Source organism: Rhagoletis pomonella, unplaced genomic scaffold, assembly GCF_013731165.1.
Source record: "Rhagoletis pomonella isolate Grant_MI unplaced genomic scaffold, Rhpom_1.0 Rhpom_scaffold_00005, whole genome shotgun sequence".
NCBI classification, from domain to species: domain Eukaryota; kingdom Metazoa; phylum Arthropoda; class Insecta; order Diptera; family Tephritidae; genus Rhagoletis; species Rhagoletis pomonella.
This window is the reverse complement of record NW_023458559.1, coordinates 9,871,912-9,890,932: the sequence shown is the minus strand read 5'-3', so window position 1 is coordinate 9,890,932 and position 19,021 is coordinate 9,871,912. Positions and strand designations below refer to the sequence as shown.

The following is a 19,021-nucleotide window of genomic DNA, read 5'->3' as shown; positions in this document are numbered from 1 at the left end:
TTTTAAATAATTTTTTGAATTACTCATATCTTTCAAATTTCAAAGTTCTTTTTAAAAATCCTGACGTCAGAGAGAAAAATTAAGAACGCAATTTTACACATTTATAAAAAAATATTAAATATTAAAAACTGGTCAACATAAAGCGTTTCAGTTATTTCCACCAGTGTAAATTACAAATCCCGGGATTCTAGGCAAATAATCTCGGGATTTTCGGGACTTAAAAAAGACATTTACATTCCTAGTCTGCATACTCTCTTGTAAACAAAAAATTTTCAGGTAAAAGTGTTACCGTTTTTTAAATATTTACACATTTTTGATTTAAAAAAAAATTGTGCCTTTTCATGTATTTTCTTTAACTGCATCTACAAAACAGGCTATACTTAATAAATTTTTTATGTAAAATACTTCCGGATAGTTGCTTTTCCATATTCAAATACAATGTAGTTAAAATATATTAAGGAACCATCATAAAATTAGGACTATTTTGGGATTTTTAATTTTTGATATTTTCTTCCCCAACTTTGACTATCTCTGGTGAAAAAAATGTACTGAGCTATAACTTTACATAACATAAAAAATTTCTAATTTAATAAAGATTTCAGAAAGGTGTCACTCTTACTGTTTCGAATAGAAAAAAAAAGTTATAGGTGCTTTTGTGGGTAAAGGACGCTAGAATGTATTTAATAGATTTAAATTTAAGTTGCTCTTATTACCAACCAATGACATGCTAAATAGTACAAATGTACATTATTACCTGCTCCTGACATTATTTTATGTTACTTACCGGAATTAGCGAAAGTGGACTTTGTGAAATTGGACCCTTCGAACATTGTGTTATTAATACTATGACAGAGAACACACAGTATACGTCGCATGAATATGCGGATATTCACCTAATTTACGGTGAAGCTTGCTGTAATGCCAGAGCTGCTCAAAGACTCTATGCAGAGCGATACCCCAATCGTCGGCATCCGGGTCGTGAAGTATTCGCCCGGACCCATAGAGAAATATATGAAGGTAAGTGATTTTTACACCTTTCTTGTTTGCTTGTTTGTTAACTATCATTTTTCACTTTTTTAGGTCGCATACCTGGAAGGCGTGGCGGCGAAACAGGACATCCTGCAACGGTAGATGTTGAAGTTGTGTTAGAGGAAGTGGAACTAGGACCATCGACTTCAGTGAGAATGATGGAAAGACGGACGGGAATACCAAAAACTACAGTTCACAAAGCTTTAAAAGACCACCGATTTCATCCCTACTTGTTTCAACGTGTTCAGGCTCTACAAGAAAAAGATTACCCGTCGAGGGTTAGCTTTTGCCGTGAAATGCTGCGAATGCATGAATCAGACCCCAACTTTTTTAATAAAATAATTTGGAGCAATGAATCATCATGCAAATGTGATGGTTATTTTAATTTACATAACCTTCACAGTTGGCAGATAGACAATCCTCACGAAATGAGAGAAGATCGTTCGCAGTACCGGTACAAAATAAATGTATGGTACGGTATTTTTAATTGTCAGATATTGGGACCTGTGGAACTGCCGCCAACGCTCAACTCTCACATTTATTTAGAGTTCCTTCAGGAACGGCTTCCAACTGGTTTAGAAGATGTACCCTTAAACCTGCGGCGAAAACTATGGCTGCAAAATGACGGGTGCCCTGCTCACTACGGGCGTGAAGTAAGAGCTCATTTAGACGAAACTTATCCTCGCCGATGGATTGGACGATACGGGCCAATAACGTGGCACGCTCGACCTGAATCCATTAGATATTTTTACTGCGGCTGTCTTAAGGACAAAATTTATTTAAAAACAATTCAAAACGAACAGCATTTGCGGGAACAAATAAATGGAGCTGCTGCTGAGATAGCCCAATGGAGTTTAAGATCTCTAAAAGCGTCTTTTCTTAAAAGGTGCCGAGCTTGTATTAGAGTAGAAGGTCGCCAATTTGAGCATATTTTATTAATAAATGAATAAGTTTTTCTTCAAACAATTCATGTATATTTTATTTCACGTGAACCCATCCTTCACAAAAAATATTGATAGATATAGCCCTTGTTATAGACTCTAGTCCGAATTCCGGTAAGTAACATAAAATAATGTCAGGAGCAGGTAATAATGTACCTTTGCATGTCATTGGTCGGTAACAAGAGCTACTTAAATTTAAATCTATTAAATACATTCTAGCGTGTCTCAGTCCTTTGCACACAAAAGCGGCTATAACTTTTTTTTCTATTCGAAACAGTAAGAGTGGCACCTTTCTGAAATCTTTATTAAATGAGCAATTTTTTTATGTAATGTAAAGTTATAGCTCAGTACATTTTTTTTTCACCAGAGATAGTCAAAATTGGGGAAGAAAATATCAAAAAGTTAAAAATCCCAAAATAGTCGTAATTTTATGATGGTTCCTTAATATATTTTAACTACAGTGCATTTGAGTATGGAGAAGCAACTATCTGGAAGTATTTTACATAAAAAATTTACTAAGTATAGCCTGGTTTGTAGATGCAGTTAAAGAAAATACATGAAAAGGCACGATGTTTTTTTAATTTAAAAAAATTTAAATATTTCAAAAATGGTAACACTTTTACCTGATTTTTTTTGTTTATCAATAACATCAACTTAAATGTGCTTTATTGTTTGTGTATTTCGCTTATTTGTATTTTATTTTTATTTCGACGAATCCACTGTCTGCTTATTGGTTTAAATCGTTATGCACTATTAATCCAATAATGCAGCAATTAACATTACACTTTGCAATATTGTTATATTTTTAAACACCATTAATAGATCGATAAAAAACACGTCCGCGATCGATTCTCTTCTATATTGTTACAATTGCACGGCTATACTCAATCACGACTCTTGCGTCCTCGTTCACGCACTCTGGGATGTGCGAGATGCGGTAACCAATCCATGTGGAGCCTTGAGTCACTGCGGAGAGAGGGAGCTTCGGTGGGACCACTCCGACTTATTCGGTTTAAGGGTACACTGAAGTCTGTAGAATTGTATTCTATCATTGTATCTACCTTCCCCTAAAGTTTGGTGGGTTACTTCTGGGACACCCTGTATGTATACGTTTTTTTTTAACTGGTCAAGTTTTGGCAAAGGACAAATTTTAGCTGTTCAAAACGGTGTCTGCCACGCCGCTCCAATCAAACAGGCTGCAAGAGTATAATCATTGCTCACATTATTTAATTTCTATATATATACCTTTAAAAAATATGACTTTAAGCAAAAAACAACTTATATTCAAATTTTGGGGGGCGGTCGGCACGCTTTAACTTTATCCGATTGACTTAAAATTTTGGGTAACACAATTTTTCAAGTATATTCGCCAATCTGGGGGGTGCGATCTAAGAAAAATTAAAATTAAAATTGTGCGGTATGGTTAAGGGCCACCCTAATGTGCAAGTTTTAAGTGGTTAAAAATTACTGTTGATTTTTTTAAATTTTTTTCGCCAAAGGTAATGCGGGTTTCTTCCATATAAAAATCAATTGTTTTTATTCGTTATATGGAAGCAAATGGGACAAAAAAAATCTTAAATATCAACGGTAATTTTTAGCCACTTGAAATTTGCGCATTGCTAGACCAAAATTCAATGGGCTATAAAACTGTGTACTCAAAAAATGGGTTTTGTTAGAGAATGAACTGTATTTTAATTGAAAATTCCTAAAAATAAATAAATAAACATGATAACGGCGCAACCAATCTGATCAAAATAGTGCCTTGATAGACGGCATTAATGCGGATTTAAGAGCCGTGAGGTTGTAGGTTCGAGTCCCACGGAATAAATTGTATTTTTATTAAAAAAATAATTAAAGTTAAATAATAATAAAAAAAAACTTGTCAATATGTGGGTGTCTTATAGTTATGATAAGCACTATATAATGAAAACTGTGACACTTATTCCTCACAGTCGGAATATAAATCCCATTCAAGCCCCGTTAAACTAATATTAGAAAGATCTCCGGTTTGTGACCACTGGCATCAAGCGCGAGCAACTAATCAGAGGATCTGATGAAACTAACAATATATTAAAAACGTCTTCTAAATTTTCAGCGCGAGTCGTTTTCCTACTATAGATCTCTCTAAAGTTTTTAAAGTCCTTGTTCGAACTAAATCCGCTTCTCACTAAAGATTTTAAAGTCCATGCTCTATTGCAGTACTGGCAAATTTAAAAGCGCTATGCGCTTTTATAAAAATTTTTTTTGAAAATTACACTTGCAAAAAATAGAGGTTAGTTTAGTTTTTTTTTTGTATACATAATTTTTTTAAAACACATAGTTCCAAAAAAAATACACCAAAAAATAAATAATGAAAAAAAAAACAAAAAAAGCGAAATATAATACCGCTTTCTTACAGTAACAATTTGAATTGCACATTTGAATTTCTCAGTTTTGAAAAAAAATATTGTTCTAATTTGTCAAGTTTGTACACGCATATCTCCCAGCTGGAAAACGATAGGAAGCTGAAAACTTACACCCAAATGCAGAATTTAATGGGGAATAATCCTGCGTTTTTTAAAAATTGAGTTTTGAGCACGCTGGGCCCCAGGGTGCGCTGAACCGACCCGACCAAATTATTTTCCCCAATTCGCGTCCCTGATAAATACATTCCAATATAATTATTATTTTACGTTTTTAAACTTTTTTCTGAATTGCAGATATTGGGCTGGTCAGACATTTCAGTTGGAGCTCCGTTTTCTATTTTTTGATGAGCGTTTTGATGATTGTTGCTCAAATGAGTGCTTTTTTGGTATGGCCCACATTTTCATCCAATCTGGCTGTAAAGACACTTGCTCTACCGTTGATTTTTGTTTCAATGCGTTGGTGGGAAAACTATGTTACGTCAAGTCCTTGTTTGGGTTTGTATTTTAAAATTACTTGCAATACAAAATCTGTGGTCAAAGCAGCATTACCGATATTGAAAATCAATTATTCTTGGAAAGTGATGTTTTATCAAAACTTTATTATATTTAATTGAAAAATAATAATTATAACGTCGTTTTGGAATATTTGTTTCAATTAAAGACATATCGCCTATTGGCTTTATGAAGGTTGTAACTAAAAAATTGAAAATTGTAGGAAATGGCTTTAAGTTTTTAGTTAGGGCTTATCAGACACAGTTGACAGTATCGTTATAAATTTTTTGCACAACAAGAAAGAAGGCCGCTGACGGCCGTGTCTGCAAACTTATTTCAAAAATTTTTATTATTTGTTATCACTTATTACTTCTTCCGTCAAACGAGCGAAATGCACGATGTAGAGAATAAAGGTTGCGCATTCGGCGTACCGCTACTTTGTTTTGCTGATTTTAACAATTCTCAGGTAGAAATAAACAACGCCTCAGAAACTTAAAACGCACTGAAATTCCCAAATATTTTCACAAAAATTACCTATCTTTAACACTTTCTTTACTAATTCCATTTATAAATCAAATAAATATCGCTCATTTACTTCAATAGTGTCATGATCAGCGACCAAAAATAACTGTTATCTCTAATTTACAAATTGAAAACATTGCCCGAATTACGAAATTTAACGAAAAGGCTCTTTCAAACCAATTATTAAATGAAACATTTTTTTTATTTCGCCAATAAGAGTTACTAGTAAACCCGGATGGCGTTAAAACCTAAAAACTTTTCTAAATGTTATTCAGAGTTATTACCGATTTCATCTGAATCCGTGAAGCGTTTCTGAGCGTCGGGTGTTAATTTCATCAAATTTAAAATCACCCTGCACCGATAAAAAAAAAAGTTCTAACTTCAAAAAATAAACCTTATCGTACATGTATAGGCCAAGGTCTTTCATTTGACCTCTGATTTTGGTAATTCGAAAGAATGGTGGAAATATAAAGACCTTCACAAAAAATGCCGTCTCGTATAATATACATAAATCAAACATATTTTCAAACTAAAGCTTTCATAAATCGCTTACGATTAACACTCATAATTTAATATATTTAATTTGATTTTCTAAACATGTGGCAATCCCCTAAATATAGTTCAGAAATACCTTCTTTTCAACCCCATTTCCATTAATACCAAATTTTTTAATAATTTATTCAACTTACTAAATAATTTGAATGCCGCTTTTTAAACACGCGAAACCCTCTTCAAACATTCTCAATGTTAAAACTAAAGAATTTTTAACATTCTTTCCACTGACACCTGTATTTTCGTATTTCAAATAATTTGCGTATATGGTAAATAAAATTCCACTTCTCAAACAATTGGCAACCCTCTTCAAGCTAAAATCTTCTTTAATATCCTTCGTCTGACATTGTGATACATACTTTAATTAACTGATGAATTAAGTTGAATTTTATTTTTTAAACATATGGCAACCCCCTAAATATAATTTAGAAATACAGCCTTTTCAAAACCATTTCAATTGATACCAATACTTTAATACTCCATTTGACTTATTAAATAATTTGAATTTAACTTTTTAAATGGGGGCAACGCATTTTAAACACCTCAAAAATATTTTTAGCATTCAAACTGAAGATTTCTTAACAATATTTTGTTTAAGATATTTTTATATTTCCTTCTATATAAATTGACTAATTTCGACTTTTCAAACAGGTGGCAATCCTCTTCAAAATATTTAAAACTACTACCCTCTTAAACTCTTTTCTTCTGACGCCCATATGGTGACACAAATTTCTATTACTTAACTACGTTAATTCAGATTGAATTTGATTTTTTAACAGGTGGCAGCCTTCATACAGTTAAGTTAGGCAACAAAGCTTTTCAAAAGTTTGTACTTTTTTAGACTGAAATAAATAAATAAAACCATTTCCATTCATTCCGATTTTCAATAAATGGTTTAACTTTTTTAATAATTTGAATTGCAATTTGTTCAAAGTGGCAACTCTTTTCGAAAAAGTAAAATCTTATTGCACATCTACAGTCCGAAATCATTAATTTGACACCTAATTTTAAAAAATCGAACGAACGGGGCGGATCTGGTGGCATTGATTATTAAATAATTTGAGTTTAATTTTTTAACAGGTGGCAACTCTTTTCGAAAAAGTAAAACATTACGGCAAACTATGGCCAGACCCCTTCAATTTGACACCCCATTTTTGAAAATTGAACGAACGGTTCAGATCTGATGACCTGGACAAAAAATCCCTTCGCGTATTATACATATAGATATCCCAAGGTTTACTTTTTACGTTGTTTGCTAACAGTTATTGCCCAAGGTTTATTTTTTACGTTGCTTTATAACAGTTATTGCACAACGTTTATTTTTACGTTGTCTGATAAACGTTGTAAGATAAGAATATTGACGAAAAGGGAGACGTAGGAGCACTGAGAGAGAGCATATGTTTACCAATAAAATATGTGGCAGCACTTTCAATCATGCCAGAATTACATTCGGTAATTCGCCTTTGCTGGGACCAGGAATCGACCTTTAGATATGGTTGCCAGATTTTTTATGCGCGAAATCAGTACGTTAGACTTTTTCATATTAAAAAAATCAGTACTTTTCAGTACATTTTTGTTCAAAGCAAAATTATAAATAAAAGTAACAGATAATACTATAAAACGTCAGAGTACTTGTTTTTAACAATATATTGGTATATAAATAAAATATAGTTCATAAAAAAAGTGTTATTCATTTTAACAAGAGTGTACACTGGGTGGTCCAAAAATGCATGTGAAAACATAAAGTCGGAATTTGTATGCTCTCACCCCCTAGGATTGTTCTATACCGAAAAAAGTATACCCCAGTTTTTTATTTTGAGATCCAAAAATATTTAGAGGTCGCTCAAAGCGCTCAAAGTTTTTCATAAATTTTTTTATATGGGGAAAAAACAACTTTTCTAAGAAATGGTATATAATTCTTAAAAACCAATATTTTTTGATAGAAAAACTCTGTTTCTCTGCAGGAGATTCCTAATAATAATACCCAATTGTCTATTTAACCAATTTTTCATCGCAACTATAATTTATAGGACCGCCAAAAACCCCGAAAAATGCAATGAGAGGACCAATAAAAAATCGTTTGTATTAAAAAATGATTAAATAAACAATGGGGCATTGTTATTGAAAGTCTCCTGAAGAGAACCAGAGCTTTCCGATCGAAAAATATAGATTTTCAAGAATTCTATACCATTTCTACGAAAAGAAGTTTTTTTCCCATACAAAAATACATGGAAAACTTTGAGCACTTTGAGCGACCTATTTCAAAATAAAAAAATAGGGTAAACTTTTTTCCGATAGAGTACAATCCTAGGGGGTGAGAGCATTACAATTCTGACTTTACTGGTTTTGGACCACCCTAGTGTACACATCATTTTACACAGAAGCAAACATATATTTTATATTTATGACATTTTTGTATAGAATAAAATCATTTCCATCTTCAGTGTTTAAATAGTAGAAGAATTCTATACATTTCATTTTAAAATTAATTTTAATATGAAGTTCACTTTAAATAATTTTAATTAGAAGCCGGTTTCTCTCTTTGCGCCAGCAAGCAAACTTTATACTTAAGATCCTCACAGTTGCTTCGTTTGAGTGTAGTATTGAAAAAAGCAAAATTTCATTGTTTTTAACACATAGCACTTAACATGTAGAATTCTGTTGGGTTTTGATTTTTACGTAAAAATGGTATAGCAGTGCATAACTGGGCTATAAGAATTCGCTAAAAATAGTATCTAACCATAAGTCGTTCAGGGATGGGCGTTATCAGGAAAATGAATAATTGAACAAAAAAGCAAGCACTTCGAATGATAAATAAATTTTTATTCATCACTCAAAGAACTTCAAATAACGAATAAATTTTTATTCATCATTCAAGCACCTGCGAATGATGAATAAATTTTCATTCATGACTCAAATAACTTCAAATAACGAATAAATTTTTATTCATCATTCAAGCACTTGCGAATGATGAATAAATTTTTATTCATCACTCAAATAACTTTAAATAACTAATAAATTTTTATTCGTCACTCAAATAACTTCAAATAACGAACAAATTTTTATTCATCATTCAAGCACTTGCGAATGATGAATAAATTTTGATTCATCACTCAAATAATTTCAAATTACGAATACATTTTTATTCATGATTCAAGTAATACTGAATAACGCATAATGTTTCATTTATTATATTATTATTTATAACATATCAAATATACATAGTTATTGCCTTATTTATAAAAATTAGTAAAATTTGATGTACTGGCCGTGACAACGCGATAGCGCAGCAACATTTTGATCAGTTTTCGCTATTTTTTGTTTGTTTAATGCTCATTAATTTTCTATAAAAGGTACAGCTGTTTATTTAACAAATACCATATAAATCGAAATTTTAAACTTTGCAAAACAATTATAAAAATTCCACAAACTATTAGAATTTCTAGAAAAATTTTTGGTATGCAATTTCATAGCTTATTAAATTTTAGTATAATATAATGAAAGTTTTAAGTTTTTCAAAAATCACGTTGATTTTGAGATAATTTTTTTTTTTACTGTATTCCATGTGATATGGTCAAAATAAAAATTATCTAAAAATCTACTCGATTTTTTAAACACTTAAAACTTTCATTTTATTATACTAAAATTTAATAAGTTATGGAATTGCATACCAAAAATTTTTCTAGAAATTCTAATAGTTTGTGGAATTTTTATAATTTTTTTGCAAAGTTTAAAATTTCGATTTATATGGTATTTGTTAAATAAACAGTTGTACTTTTTATAGAAAATTAATGCCTAGTGCGGGTGTTTATCCAGAAATCGAAGCCTAACCACTTAACTATAAGCAAAATATATATATGTGCATACATTTTGTTTATAGTTATGGGGTAAATATTTTTAGGCTCCGTTTTCTGCATAAACATCCGCAGTCTAGTAATGAACATTAAACAAACCACAAATAGAGAAAACTGATCGAAATGTTGAGGTGCTATCGTTTTGTCCCGGGCTGTACTTACATATTTATTTGTCAAGAAGTGTATGAGTATGTTATAAATAGAATTTGAAATTAAATTAAATTTTAAATCAAATAGAAACAAATGAAATTGAATTTTAATAAGTACAGTGGTAAAAGTTACAACACTGAAGACACGCTTAGCAACAAATCGGATGCGGCGTCCTGTATAAATGAAATGGATTGAGTATTATCGCAACTTTAATAAAGGGGAATAGTTAATCTTACCTCAATTACTAAATAGTATATCGGCCAGTGTGTCTCTACTCCTAAATGCATCTGCACACGACCGATTCGCTTGGGCGATTCTGCAAGAAGGCAGCCCAGCATGGGATTCCCTCCAAGTCCCTGGCACCTCAATACCATTTTCGAGGTGGTCCACGAGTTCTTCATTGAAATATCCACTCTTCTTATCGAGCATTAGATAGTTATGCAGCACAATTGTCGCTAACACAATTTTATCCACATTGTTTGGTGCTGCGTAAATATTCGTGTGTAGAATTCTCCACCTGCTAGCCAAAATTCCAAATGAATTTTCAATATGCACACGAGCACGAGATAATTTTTGGTTGAAGTTGTCCTTTATAGCTGATAAGTTCCGGCCAGGATATGGACGCATCGAGTTGTGTTTCAGTGGGAATGCATTATCTCCCACAAAATAATATTGGAATGTTTCTCTGTTCCTAAAATATTGAAAAATGTAATTAACAAAAATATAAAAATATATGTACATATGTATATGTTTACGGAAAATTATAATTACCAGGAATTGCATTATCTGGCGGAATATTTAAGTGTCCTCTTAAAATCATTTTGCCAAATGAACTACGTGAAAAAATTCCACCATCACTCTCGCTTCCCATCGCACCCACGTCCACAAAAGTAACGTGTAGTTGGAATCGCAGGCTGCCATTAGCACGATATTATACGTTTTTTTATAATTGTAAAACAACGATCCGCTGCGTGCCGGGAAAACTATTTTTATATGTTTGCCATCGACCGCTCCAACCCAATTCGGCATTCCCGTTTTAAAGTAAAACCTTTACGAATACAAAACAAAAGATTCAACTTCAACATGGAAACCTAGATGGTCACTACAAACCTGTCTGATATTTGTTTCCATTCATGCTCATTGGGCTGAGCGACGTAGACGTCATGCAGTTCTGTCCATAAGGCATTGCAAGTATCGTAAACTATCTCCCTTACTGTCGATACCCCCATTTTGTGCGACCAGGCGAGATATTGTGGGCTGCATCCTTGCGATAAGTAGCTAAAATGGACACATTTTTATTGAACCATTTCGTTGCATTCGTGACTAAGATTACTTACATCAGTGTCAGTGCCAAGCGAGTTTCTTCATTTATTGGCGCTCTTCTTGAAAAACGCTGTAGTCTTTCTTTTATCAATGTCAAAAGAGTTTGAAACTTGGGAACACTCATCCTAGTGGCTTTGAAAAAGTGCTCCTCGTCCTCCAGCTTAAGTTGTTGAAAACATGTTCCATGGAACCCAAACTCATTCCTGGTGAGGTTCGCAGGACGCACCCACCACCTCCTCTTCAACCGCTTGCTCGCCTCCATGTACATCTCGTACATTGTGCTCATTATGCACATATTTTTTATTATCCGCAACAATCTTTCAATATTGGACATTTTTGCACGCACTCACAATTAAAGCAAACGAAAACGAAAAGATTTTACTACAAAATTAATTTTATTGTAAACCACAAAATGTCAACTAAAAACCGTTCCGTCGCAATAGTGTTTACCGTTCCCGTCGCAATTGTGTTTACCCGTCCGTATTTTCCCGACTGGAATGGATCAGCTGTTCGCCACCCGTCGGCCTGTTACCCGCTATCCGCTGCAATTCTGTTTACGGCATGATGTCTCAGTGTGCGTGCGAACAAGTCGAGCGGTTGAATGAAGCTTTCGCTGCCTTCTAAGGGCGCGAACAGAGTGGCCGCTTGTTGCCGAGCCGAGCCGACTGACGCTTATTGCGAGAACCAATGCGAGAAAACTGGTACTATACAAATTAGTACAAATAAGCGCGAACAGGTCATAGTGGGCGCCGAGCTGGTCAGAGCGCAAAGCTGATTGAATGCGAGAAAACAGTTCCAAAGCGTATTTCAGCGCCGAAAACATTGTTTATTCTGCGAAAAGCTAGTTTCGAACGCACAGCAACATGCAAAAAATTTTTTTTCTCTTTTTGTCTATTGCATTTCGTTTATCATTTATTGGATGTTTTCCAAATGAATTTTTATTGATAAAATACTTTAAAACAGTAGCCGAAGCTAAATACTCATCATCTGACGAATCCATATCTTTTCACTTCAATTTCACAAACACGAATGAACAACAAACCCAAATGCATACAAACATACATAAAACACAAATAATAGATAAAATATCAGCGCTGATTCTCGCATCCACTATGCACACTCAAACTTGTTTCTCGCATGAACAAGTTCTCGCAATAAGCGTCAGTCGGCTCGGCTCGGCAACAAGCGGCCACTCTGTTCGCACCCTAAAGCAGAGCGTGTATGTATACGCGAATATGCCCGCCGGGCAGGCGCCGCCCAGCTATGTTTTAAACGGACATTTTCAGGTGCGCAGTTTAACTTTCTTGGTTGCGTTATTTGCGTTTCAGTTTTTTATTTCAAAACTTGTCTCAACGAGTAAAGATGGCTGCAAATATTAACAAAAAACGAAGTGAAATCTGGCAATTTTTTAACGAATAGATGAACCTTTTCCCATTTTTCCCTACACTCATTTTTCGACTGAAATCCCTAAGGGTAGGGAATTAAACCCTACATGTAGCAACACTGATTTGTCATCATTTATTACACATTTGTCTGTTACTAAAAGAATTAGCGATCACAATAGCCATAAAAGTCACTGTGATTTAAAAATCCCAATCACTATTTTCACTGATACTGAAAAATCAATAGCGCCCATCACTAATTGCATTTCAAACATAATACATTTTTATAGAATTTTTAAAATATTTTCAGACTTTGAATATTTTCAATATTTTCAAACAGGTGGCAATCCTCTTCAAACGACTCAAAAATATTCTAAAGATTTCTTAACGCTCTTTAGTTTAGCACGCATATATTGTTATTTCATACACCTTGTGTATAGTTGAATTAAATTCCACTTCACTTACGTGGCAATACTCTTGAAAATATTTTTAAACTGAAACGTTCTTAGACCTCTATCGTCTGACACCCATATATAATTTCATTACCCAATGTGCTTTAATTTACCTTAAACCTGATATTTTGAACAGGTGGCAGCCCTCCTGCATGTAGATTACAAATAAACCTTTTTGAAAATTATTTCGACTGATATCCATCTTTTATTAATTTAATTTAATTTGAATTCTACATTTAAAACAGGTGGCAACCCTTTTTAAAAACCACATAAATAGTCTGGATGCTCAAAGCTCTCAACTCACTTTTGCTTGACACCCATGTTTTAATATTTCACATACTTAAGTAACTTCTGCATAATTTAATTACTTTCAATTTTTAAATTAGGTGACAACCCTTCTTAAAATATTTCCAAACTAAAACCTCCTTAAACCTCTCCCGCCCGACGCCCATACTGTGATAAATATTTCACACTGAAAATAAAATCTGCGTAAACATAACGAAAACTTGCGTACATCTTACGAGATTTTTCGTCATTTTGAGCCACGAAAGTTTTCGTTGATTGTACAAAACCGTTTTCGTACATACTACGAAAATATGAGACACCAGATCTTTAGTACATTTTACGAATGTATTCGCACTATTTACGAACGAATTTAGTTCTATTTACTAAAGAATTTCGTACTATTTCTTAGTTTTTTACGACATTTTTGTAAAATGCACAGAAATAATTCGTATATTTAACGAAATTATTTTGGCAAAATCTGCGCTTGTTTCGTAAAATGTGCGATTGCTTTCATTCTCCACACTGTTAAAAAACATATTACCAATTATAACACAACACTTTTATTTTGTTTTTATCGTTAATTTTAAGTGTTTTTGTTTAACAAAATGTTTTGCAAAAACGCTTAACATTAATGATTAAAATATAATGAAAGTGTTGTGCTATAATTTTAGTCATGCTTTTTATAGTGTTAATAATAAAAGCAATCATATGTTCTACGAAAGAAGAAGAATTTTCGGACTACACTGTAGTTTAGAATTAATAAAAAAGGTTATTTTACCTATAATAAAACTTAAGTCTTTTATTTATATGCATACGAATAGTTTCTATACTACATATTTTTTTATTGCTTAGCCTTCATTCCGTATATTGATGCAAAGTGTTAACATATGAAACTCAACAAAACCCTTATTAAATATAATAAGATAAGAAATATACTAGTTTCACTTTCTTAAACATTATAATATTTTTATGTGGAGGTGCTTGGCAGATTCGCAGCTTCTTCGATTTTTGTTTCCTTGACGACTATAAATTAAAGGAAAATTATAAGGCGTCTGAAAGACAAGTTTCGGTAAAAATCATACATGTACTTACTTAAAATTTCATTAAGTAGACGCACTACTGGCTTCCTGGCTTGGGCTTGCCGTTGATAGGTAATGATGCCTATTTATCAAGTTCCACATTGCAGCGCAAGGCTCAGCGTAGGCGATGTTAAAAACATTGTATGCTTAAAATAATATATCCACAGATTTTATATTTAATTTTGTATTAAATTTTTTTTTAACTTTAAAAATTATATTAGACGTCTCACAGCAGCCAACTAGTAATTTCGCAATGGCACGCGATACATAAAAATATGATGAAATATTAAACTGCCGGTAATTTAGTATATTGTACGAAAATATTCGTATGCTGTATGAATTTAAAAAACATAATTCTGAATTTGTTCTATGTACGAAAGTATTAAGTAAATTGTGCGAATACAGAATTGTAGATTTCGTAAATTTTAAAACCATACGAAAATATTACGAATGCCTTCGTACAATATACAAAATTTATCGTACAGAGATTTGTTCAGTAATTTACGAATATGTTTCGTAAAATAAACGTAAGATTTCGTAAATTGTACCGAAAAATTGCCTTACGAAAGTCCTTTCGTTATATTTACGAATGGTTCGTAAAATCTTGTTTCGTTGTGAAAAATGTGTTCGTAATATGAACGAAAGTTTCGTACATTGTACAAAAACCAAGACTACGAAAGTTTTTCGTAGCCCTATTACGAAATTTTATTTTCAGTGCACCTATCTAATTTCCATAATTGAAATTGAATTTGCTTTTTTTAAACAGGTGGCAACCCCCTTGTATGTAAAAAAAAATATAACCTTTTCAAAACTATTTAGATTTATACCCATATTGTACTAATTCATTTATTTTTTTAAATATTTCTAATTAAACTTTTTACTAGGTGGCAACTCTTTTCGAAAAAGTAGAACCTTATAGCACTTCTATATCCCGAGCTCTTTCATTTTACACCTCATTTTTTAAAATCGAATGAACGGTGCAGATCTGGTAACTTGGACAAAAAATCCCTTCACGTATCATATATGTATGTACATATATAGATAATTAAATAAGTACATACATACTTATGTTCATGCTTATATACATATAATAAATGAAAAATTATGCGTTATTCAGTATTACTTGAATCATGAATTCGAAAGTGCTTAAATGATGAATAAAAATTTATTCGTTATTTGAAGTTATTTGAGTGATGAATAAAAATTTATTCAGCATTCGCAAGTGCTTGAATGTTGACTAAAAATTTATTCGCCATTTGAAATTATTTGAGTGATGAATAAAAATTTATTCATCATTCGAAAGTGCTTGAATGATGAATAAAAATTTATTCGTCATTCGAAATTAGAAAAATCTTGAATAAAATTTTATTTTTTATTTGAATAAAAATTCAATCAAAAACGCCCATCCCTGATGTCTTTTATGCAAAACTCTTTAACAATGTCAGTTAGTTGTGAAAAAAGAGTTGTAAGTTATAGGCAAAAGCGATTCGAATATTCAAATTTGTTGTCATTAAACTGAAAGTTATTTTAGAGATAACTAGCAACATTCGACAAAAAAGTCAGCCTTTTTTTAAATAATTTAAGCTCCATCATATTATCGCATCTGGTACGTAACGACCCGGCGATATGCCCATAAAACGATTGAACTTTTTGTTGTATTAATTTCTTGGGCATATGAAACATTATCTGAAACATGTCAATAATAATTAAATCATTTTCTTCTTACTTTTTACAGTAGAGTTTAAGGAAGTTCCAACGTTATGTTAAACCCTTAAGAAAATCTTGAAGTATTTTGTTTGAATTGAAAATTCAGTACAAATTAGTACTGCGTACTGATTGAAGAAATGAATAAAATCAGTACAAGAGTTGAAAAATCAGTACTGTACTGATAAAATCAGTACTCTGGCAACCCTACCTTTACACCTTCAGTTTGGGCTGAGTTTGTGATATTTTTTAAGACTATTAAAAAAGCGACAGCATTTCCTAACAATAAAACTATTATCTAACGAACCTTTTGAAAAAAGAGAATAATCGAAATGGGGTGGGATTTGAAGAGTATTAGACAGCGTTTTTAACACAACACTATTTTCCCACTATGCGTCAGTAGATAATACACTCAAACAAGACACACTAAAACGGGAAATCAAATTTCGTTATGTTTCAGGTGTTAAGCGGTCGGAAAGAGAAGTTCTTTATGTTCCTTTAGTTTACAAGATAATAAGAGACTACAGTGTAGATTCAAACCAGGGTTGTTGCGAAGATTCGCATTCGTATTCGCAACGGCGGAGCTTCCGCATTAATTTTAACATTCGCATTCGCTTTCGCATTCGCAAAAATCAATGCGGATCTTTTGCGAATGCGAATATTGAAGGGACCGAAAATTACCGTTATTTTTTTTACGAGTTAAATTTGGCCAAATATTTTTTATTCCGAAATAAAAGTACTTTCAGGATAATAAGCAAACCGCATATCCAAATTAAACAAGTTTGGTATCCAATGAAAACTGAAATGTCTAAACGAGGAAAACCACACATTGAAAAATATTTCAATAAAAAATGTTAATTAATTACCATAGAACAAACTTTAGATCAGGTATATATTTACATGAATTTCTTTAGTATTAAGTTATAAAAAAATATAAATAGAGGTGGTAACCTTCATTCGTTATTTCTGTTTAAAAGCTATTTCAGTCCTCTTTCATGTGATACCAAATTTATTTAATTTGAAAAAGGGGTTTGTTTATTATCCGGATAGGAAGTTTTTTTCGGAATAAAAAATATTAGGCCAAATTTAACTCGGAAAAAATAACGGTTATTTTCGGTCCCTGGAATATTGTGCAAGTGCACAGACGTATATCTAACCAGTCACTGAAGAAAGCATTAAAAATGAGTTACAAAAACTAAAATCGAAAAACGCTGATGACGTGACAGGTTCTCCAAATTCCGAAACAACCAAAAGAATGAGAATGAAGAATTCTTTGGAAAAAAACGTTGATTAAACAACGATTGTGCCATGATGCTAGACTGTGAAGATGAAAGTCAGGAGGATACATACGACATTTGCAGCCCCGATGAAATTCTCAAAAAGTAATTATTGCAGCGCAATAAAAATAAATAAATATAACTGAAAGTCCTCTCAACTGGTGCAGTGTCAATCGAAAAGAATTTATAATTTTGCCAAGTTCCAAGTTTTTCAAGTTTGTCGCCTCGAGCGAGTCGTTATATAGAGGCGCGGTTTGATTTACGATCCTTCAAAAAGTTTTTCTTAAGTACAATGTTCCAATTTTTAAATTCAAGTACTAAAAAAACATTCAGTCTTATCTTGAGTTTAATTTTTCCCGAACCGGTTCACTTTTCACTTTTGGTTATCATGTACATATTCAGCCTTATCATTAGGTTCATTTTCCCCGAACCGGTTCACTTTTCACTTTTGGTTTCCATGGTTTTACTATGGGCGGATGACAAATTTTCGGGTGAATTTTTTTTCATTCGAAACTCAGGATAAGGCAGATTTACTACGGGCGGAATACAAATTTTGGAGTGAATTTTTTTCGGGCAAAACTCAGGATAAGGCATATTATTAAAAATTATTAACCTTTCAATATTTTATTTACCTAAATCACCTATTTACCCATCTAAATTATTTCTTAAAAATACATGACATCCGCATTCGAAGAACGAAGAAAAATATAACATTTAAACAGTCAGGAAAAATTATTCAATTTTGCTTACATCTAAGCGAAACAGCAACGCTGGACACGCAAGAACAAGAGTCTTAACGTCACTTGTACGAAAATATTTGAATTTATAGAAAACAGAATAAATTCGACCGTCGAGCAAGAAACTTTGATTGAAAATCTCGCTTGCGTTCTGCTTTTTTCTCTCGCAAGCGAGATAGAGTTTTGTTAACTGGGCATTTGACAGCATACTTCTTCATTTGTAAAATGTCGCCAAACAAGAAGGTTCAAGCCTTGCAGGCTCTTAAAAGTTTGAGAAAATTAGAGAATCTGCATAAAGAGATGTATACTATTTTCAAATGAAAAATGGCTGCCTCTAAATTTGTATTTGCCTCCAAAACAAACTATGTTGTTTCTATGAAGAATTCTGCATGCGTCGTCACGCAAGCGAGATTTTCCAGCACGTGAAGACGGCCGGTGATTTGAATCGGCATCCCTACAATCAATTTTTTATGCATACAAAGTCCATTAAATACTCCACTAGATGTTTGGTGCTTTTTTCGAGAAAAAACGCGATTTTTCTTGGGTTTTAGTGCTTTTTCAAATTCAAAACTTGACAACACTGTGTAGAAGTAGATAAAGATGAAGAAAATAAAAGAGGAGGAGTGAAATAACTGTTATCAGACAACGTAAAAATAAACGTTGGGAAATAACTGTTATCAAGCAACGTAAAAAATAAACGTTGGGAAATAACTCGGAAAACATATTACTCCTGTATAATACACTCAGAAAAGGGTTTAGTTATAATTACCAAGATTTGGTTATAGTGACCAAGTGGCATAGTTGGATATGGCGAAATAAATATCTAGTTCACGAAAG

At 32.6% G+C, this 19,021-nt stretch overlaps 1 protein-coding gene across 1 annotated transcript in view; it reads left to right on the top strand.

Moving 5' to 3' along the window:
• Positions 1–19,021, top strand: part of LOC118739778 (chitin synthase chs-2-like) — a 302,066-nt gene that overhangs the window by 201,770 nt on the left and 81,275 nt on the right. The window contains exon 5 of the mRNA XM_036471285.1: positions 4,670–4,870. Coding sequence (XP_036327178.1) covers positions 4,670–4,870 — 201 coding nt within the window. The remainder of the gene's footprint in view (positions 1–4,669; positions 4,871–19,021) is intronic.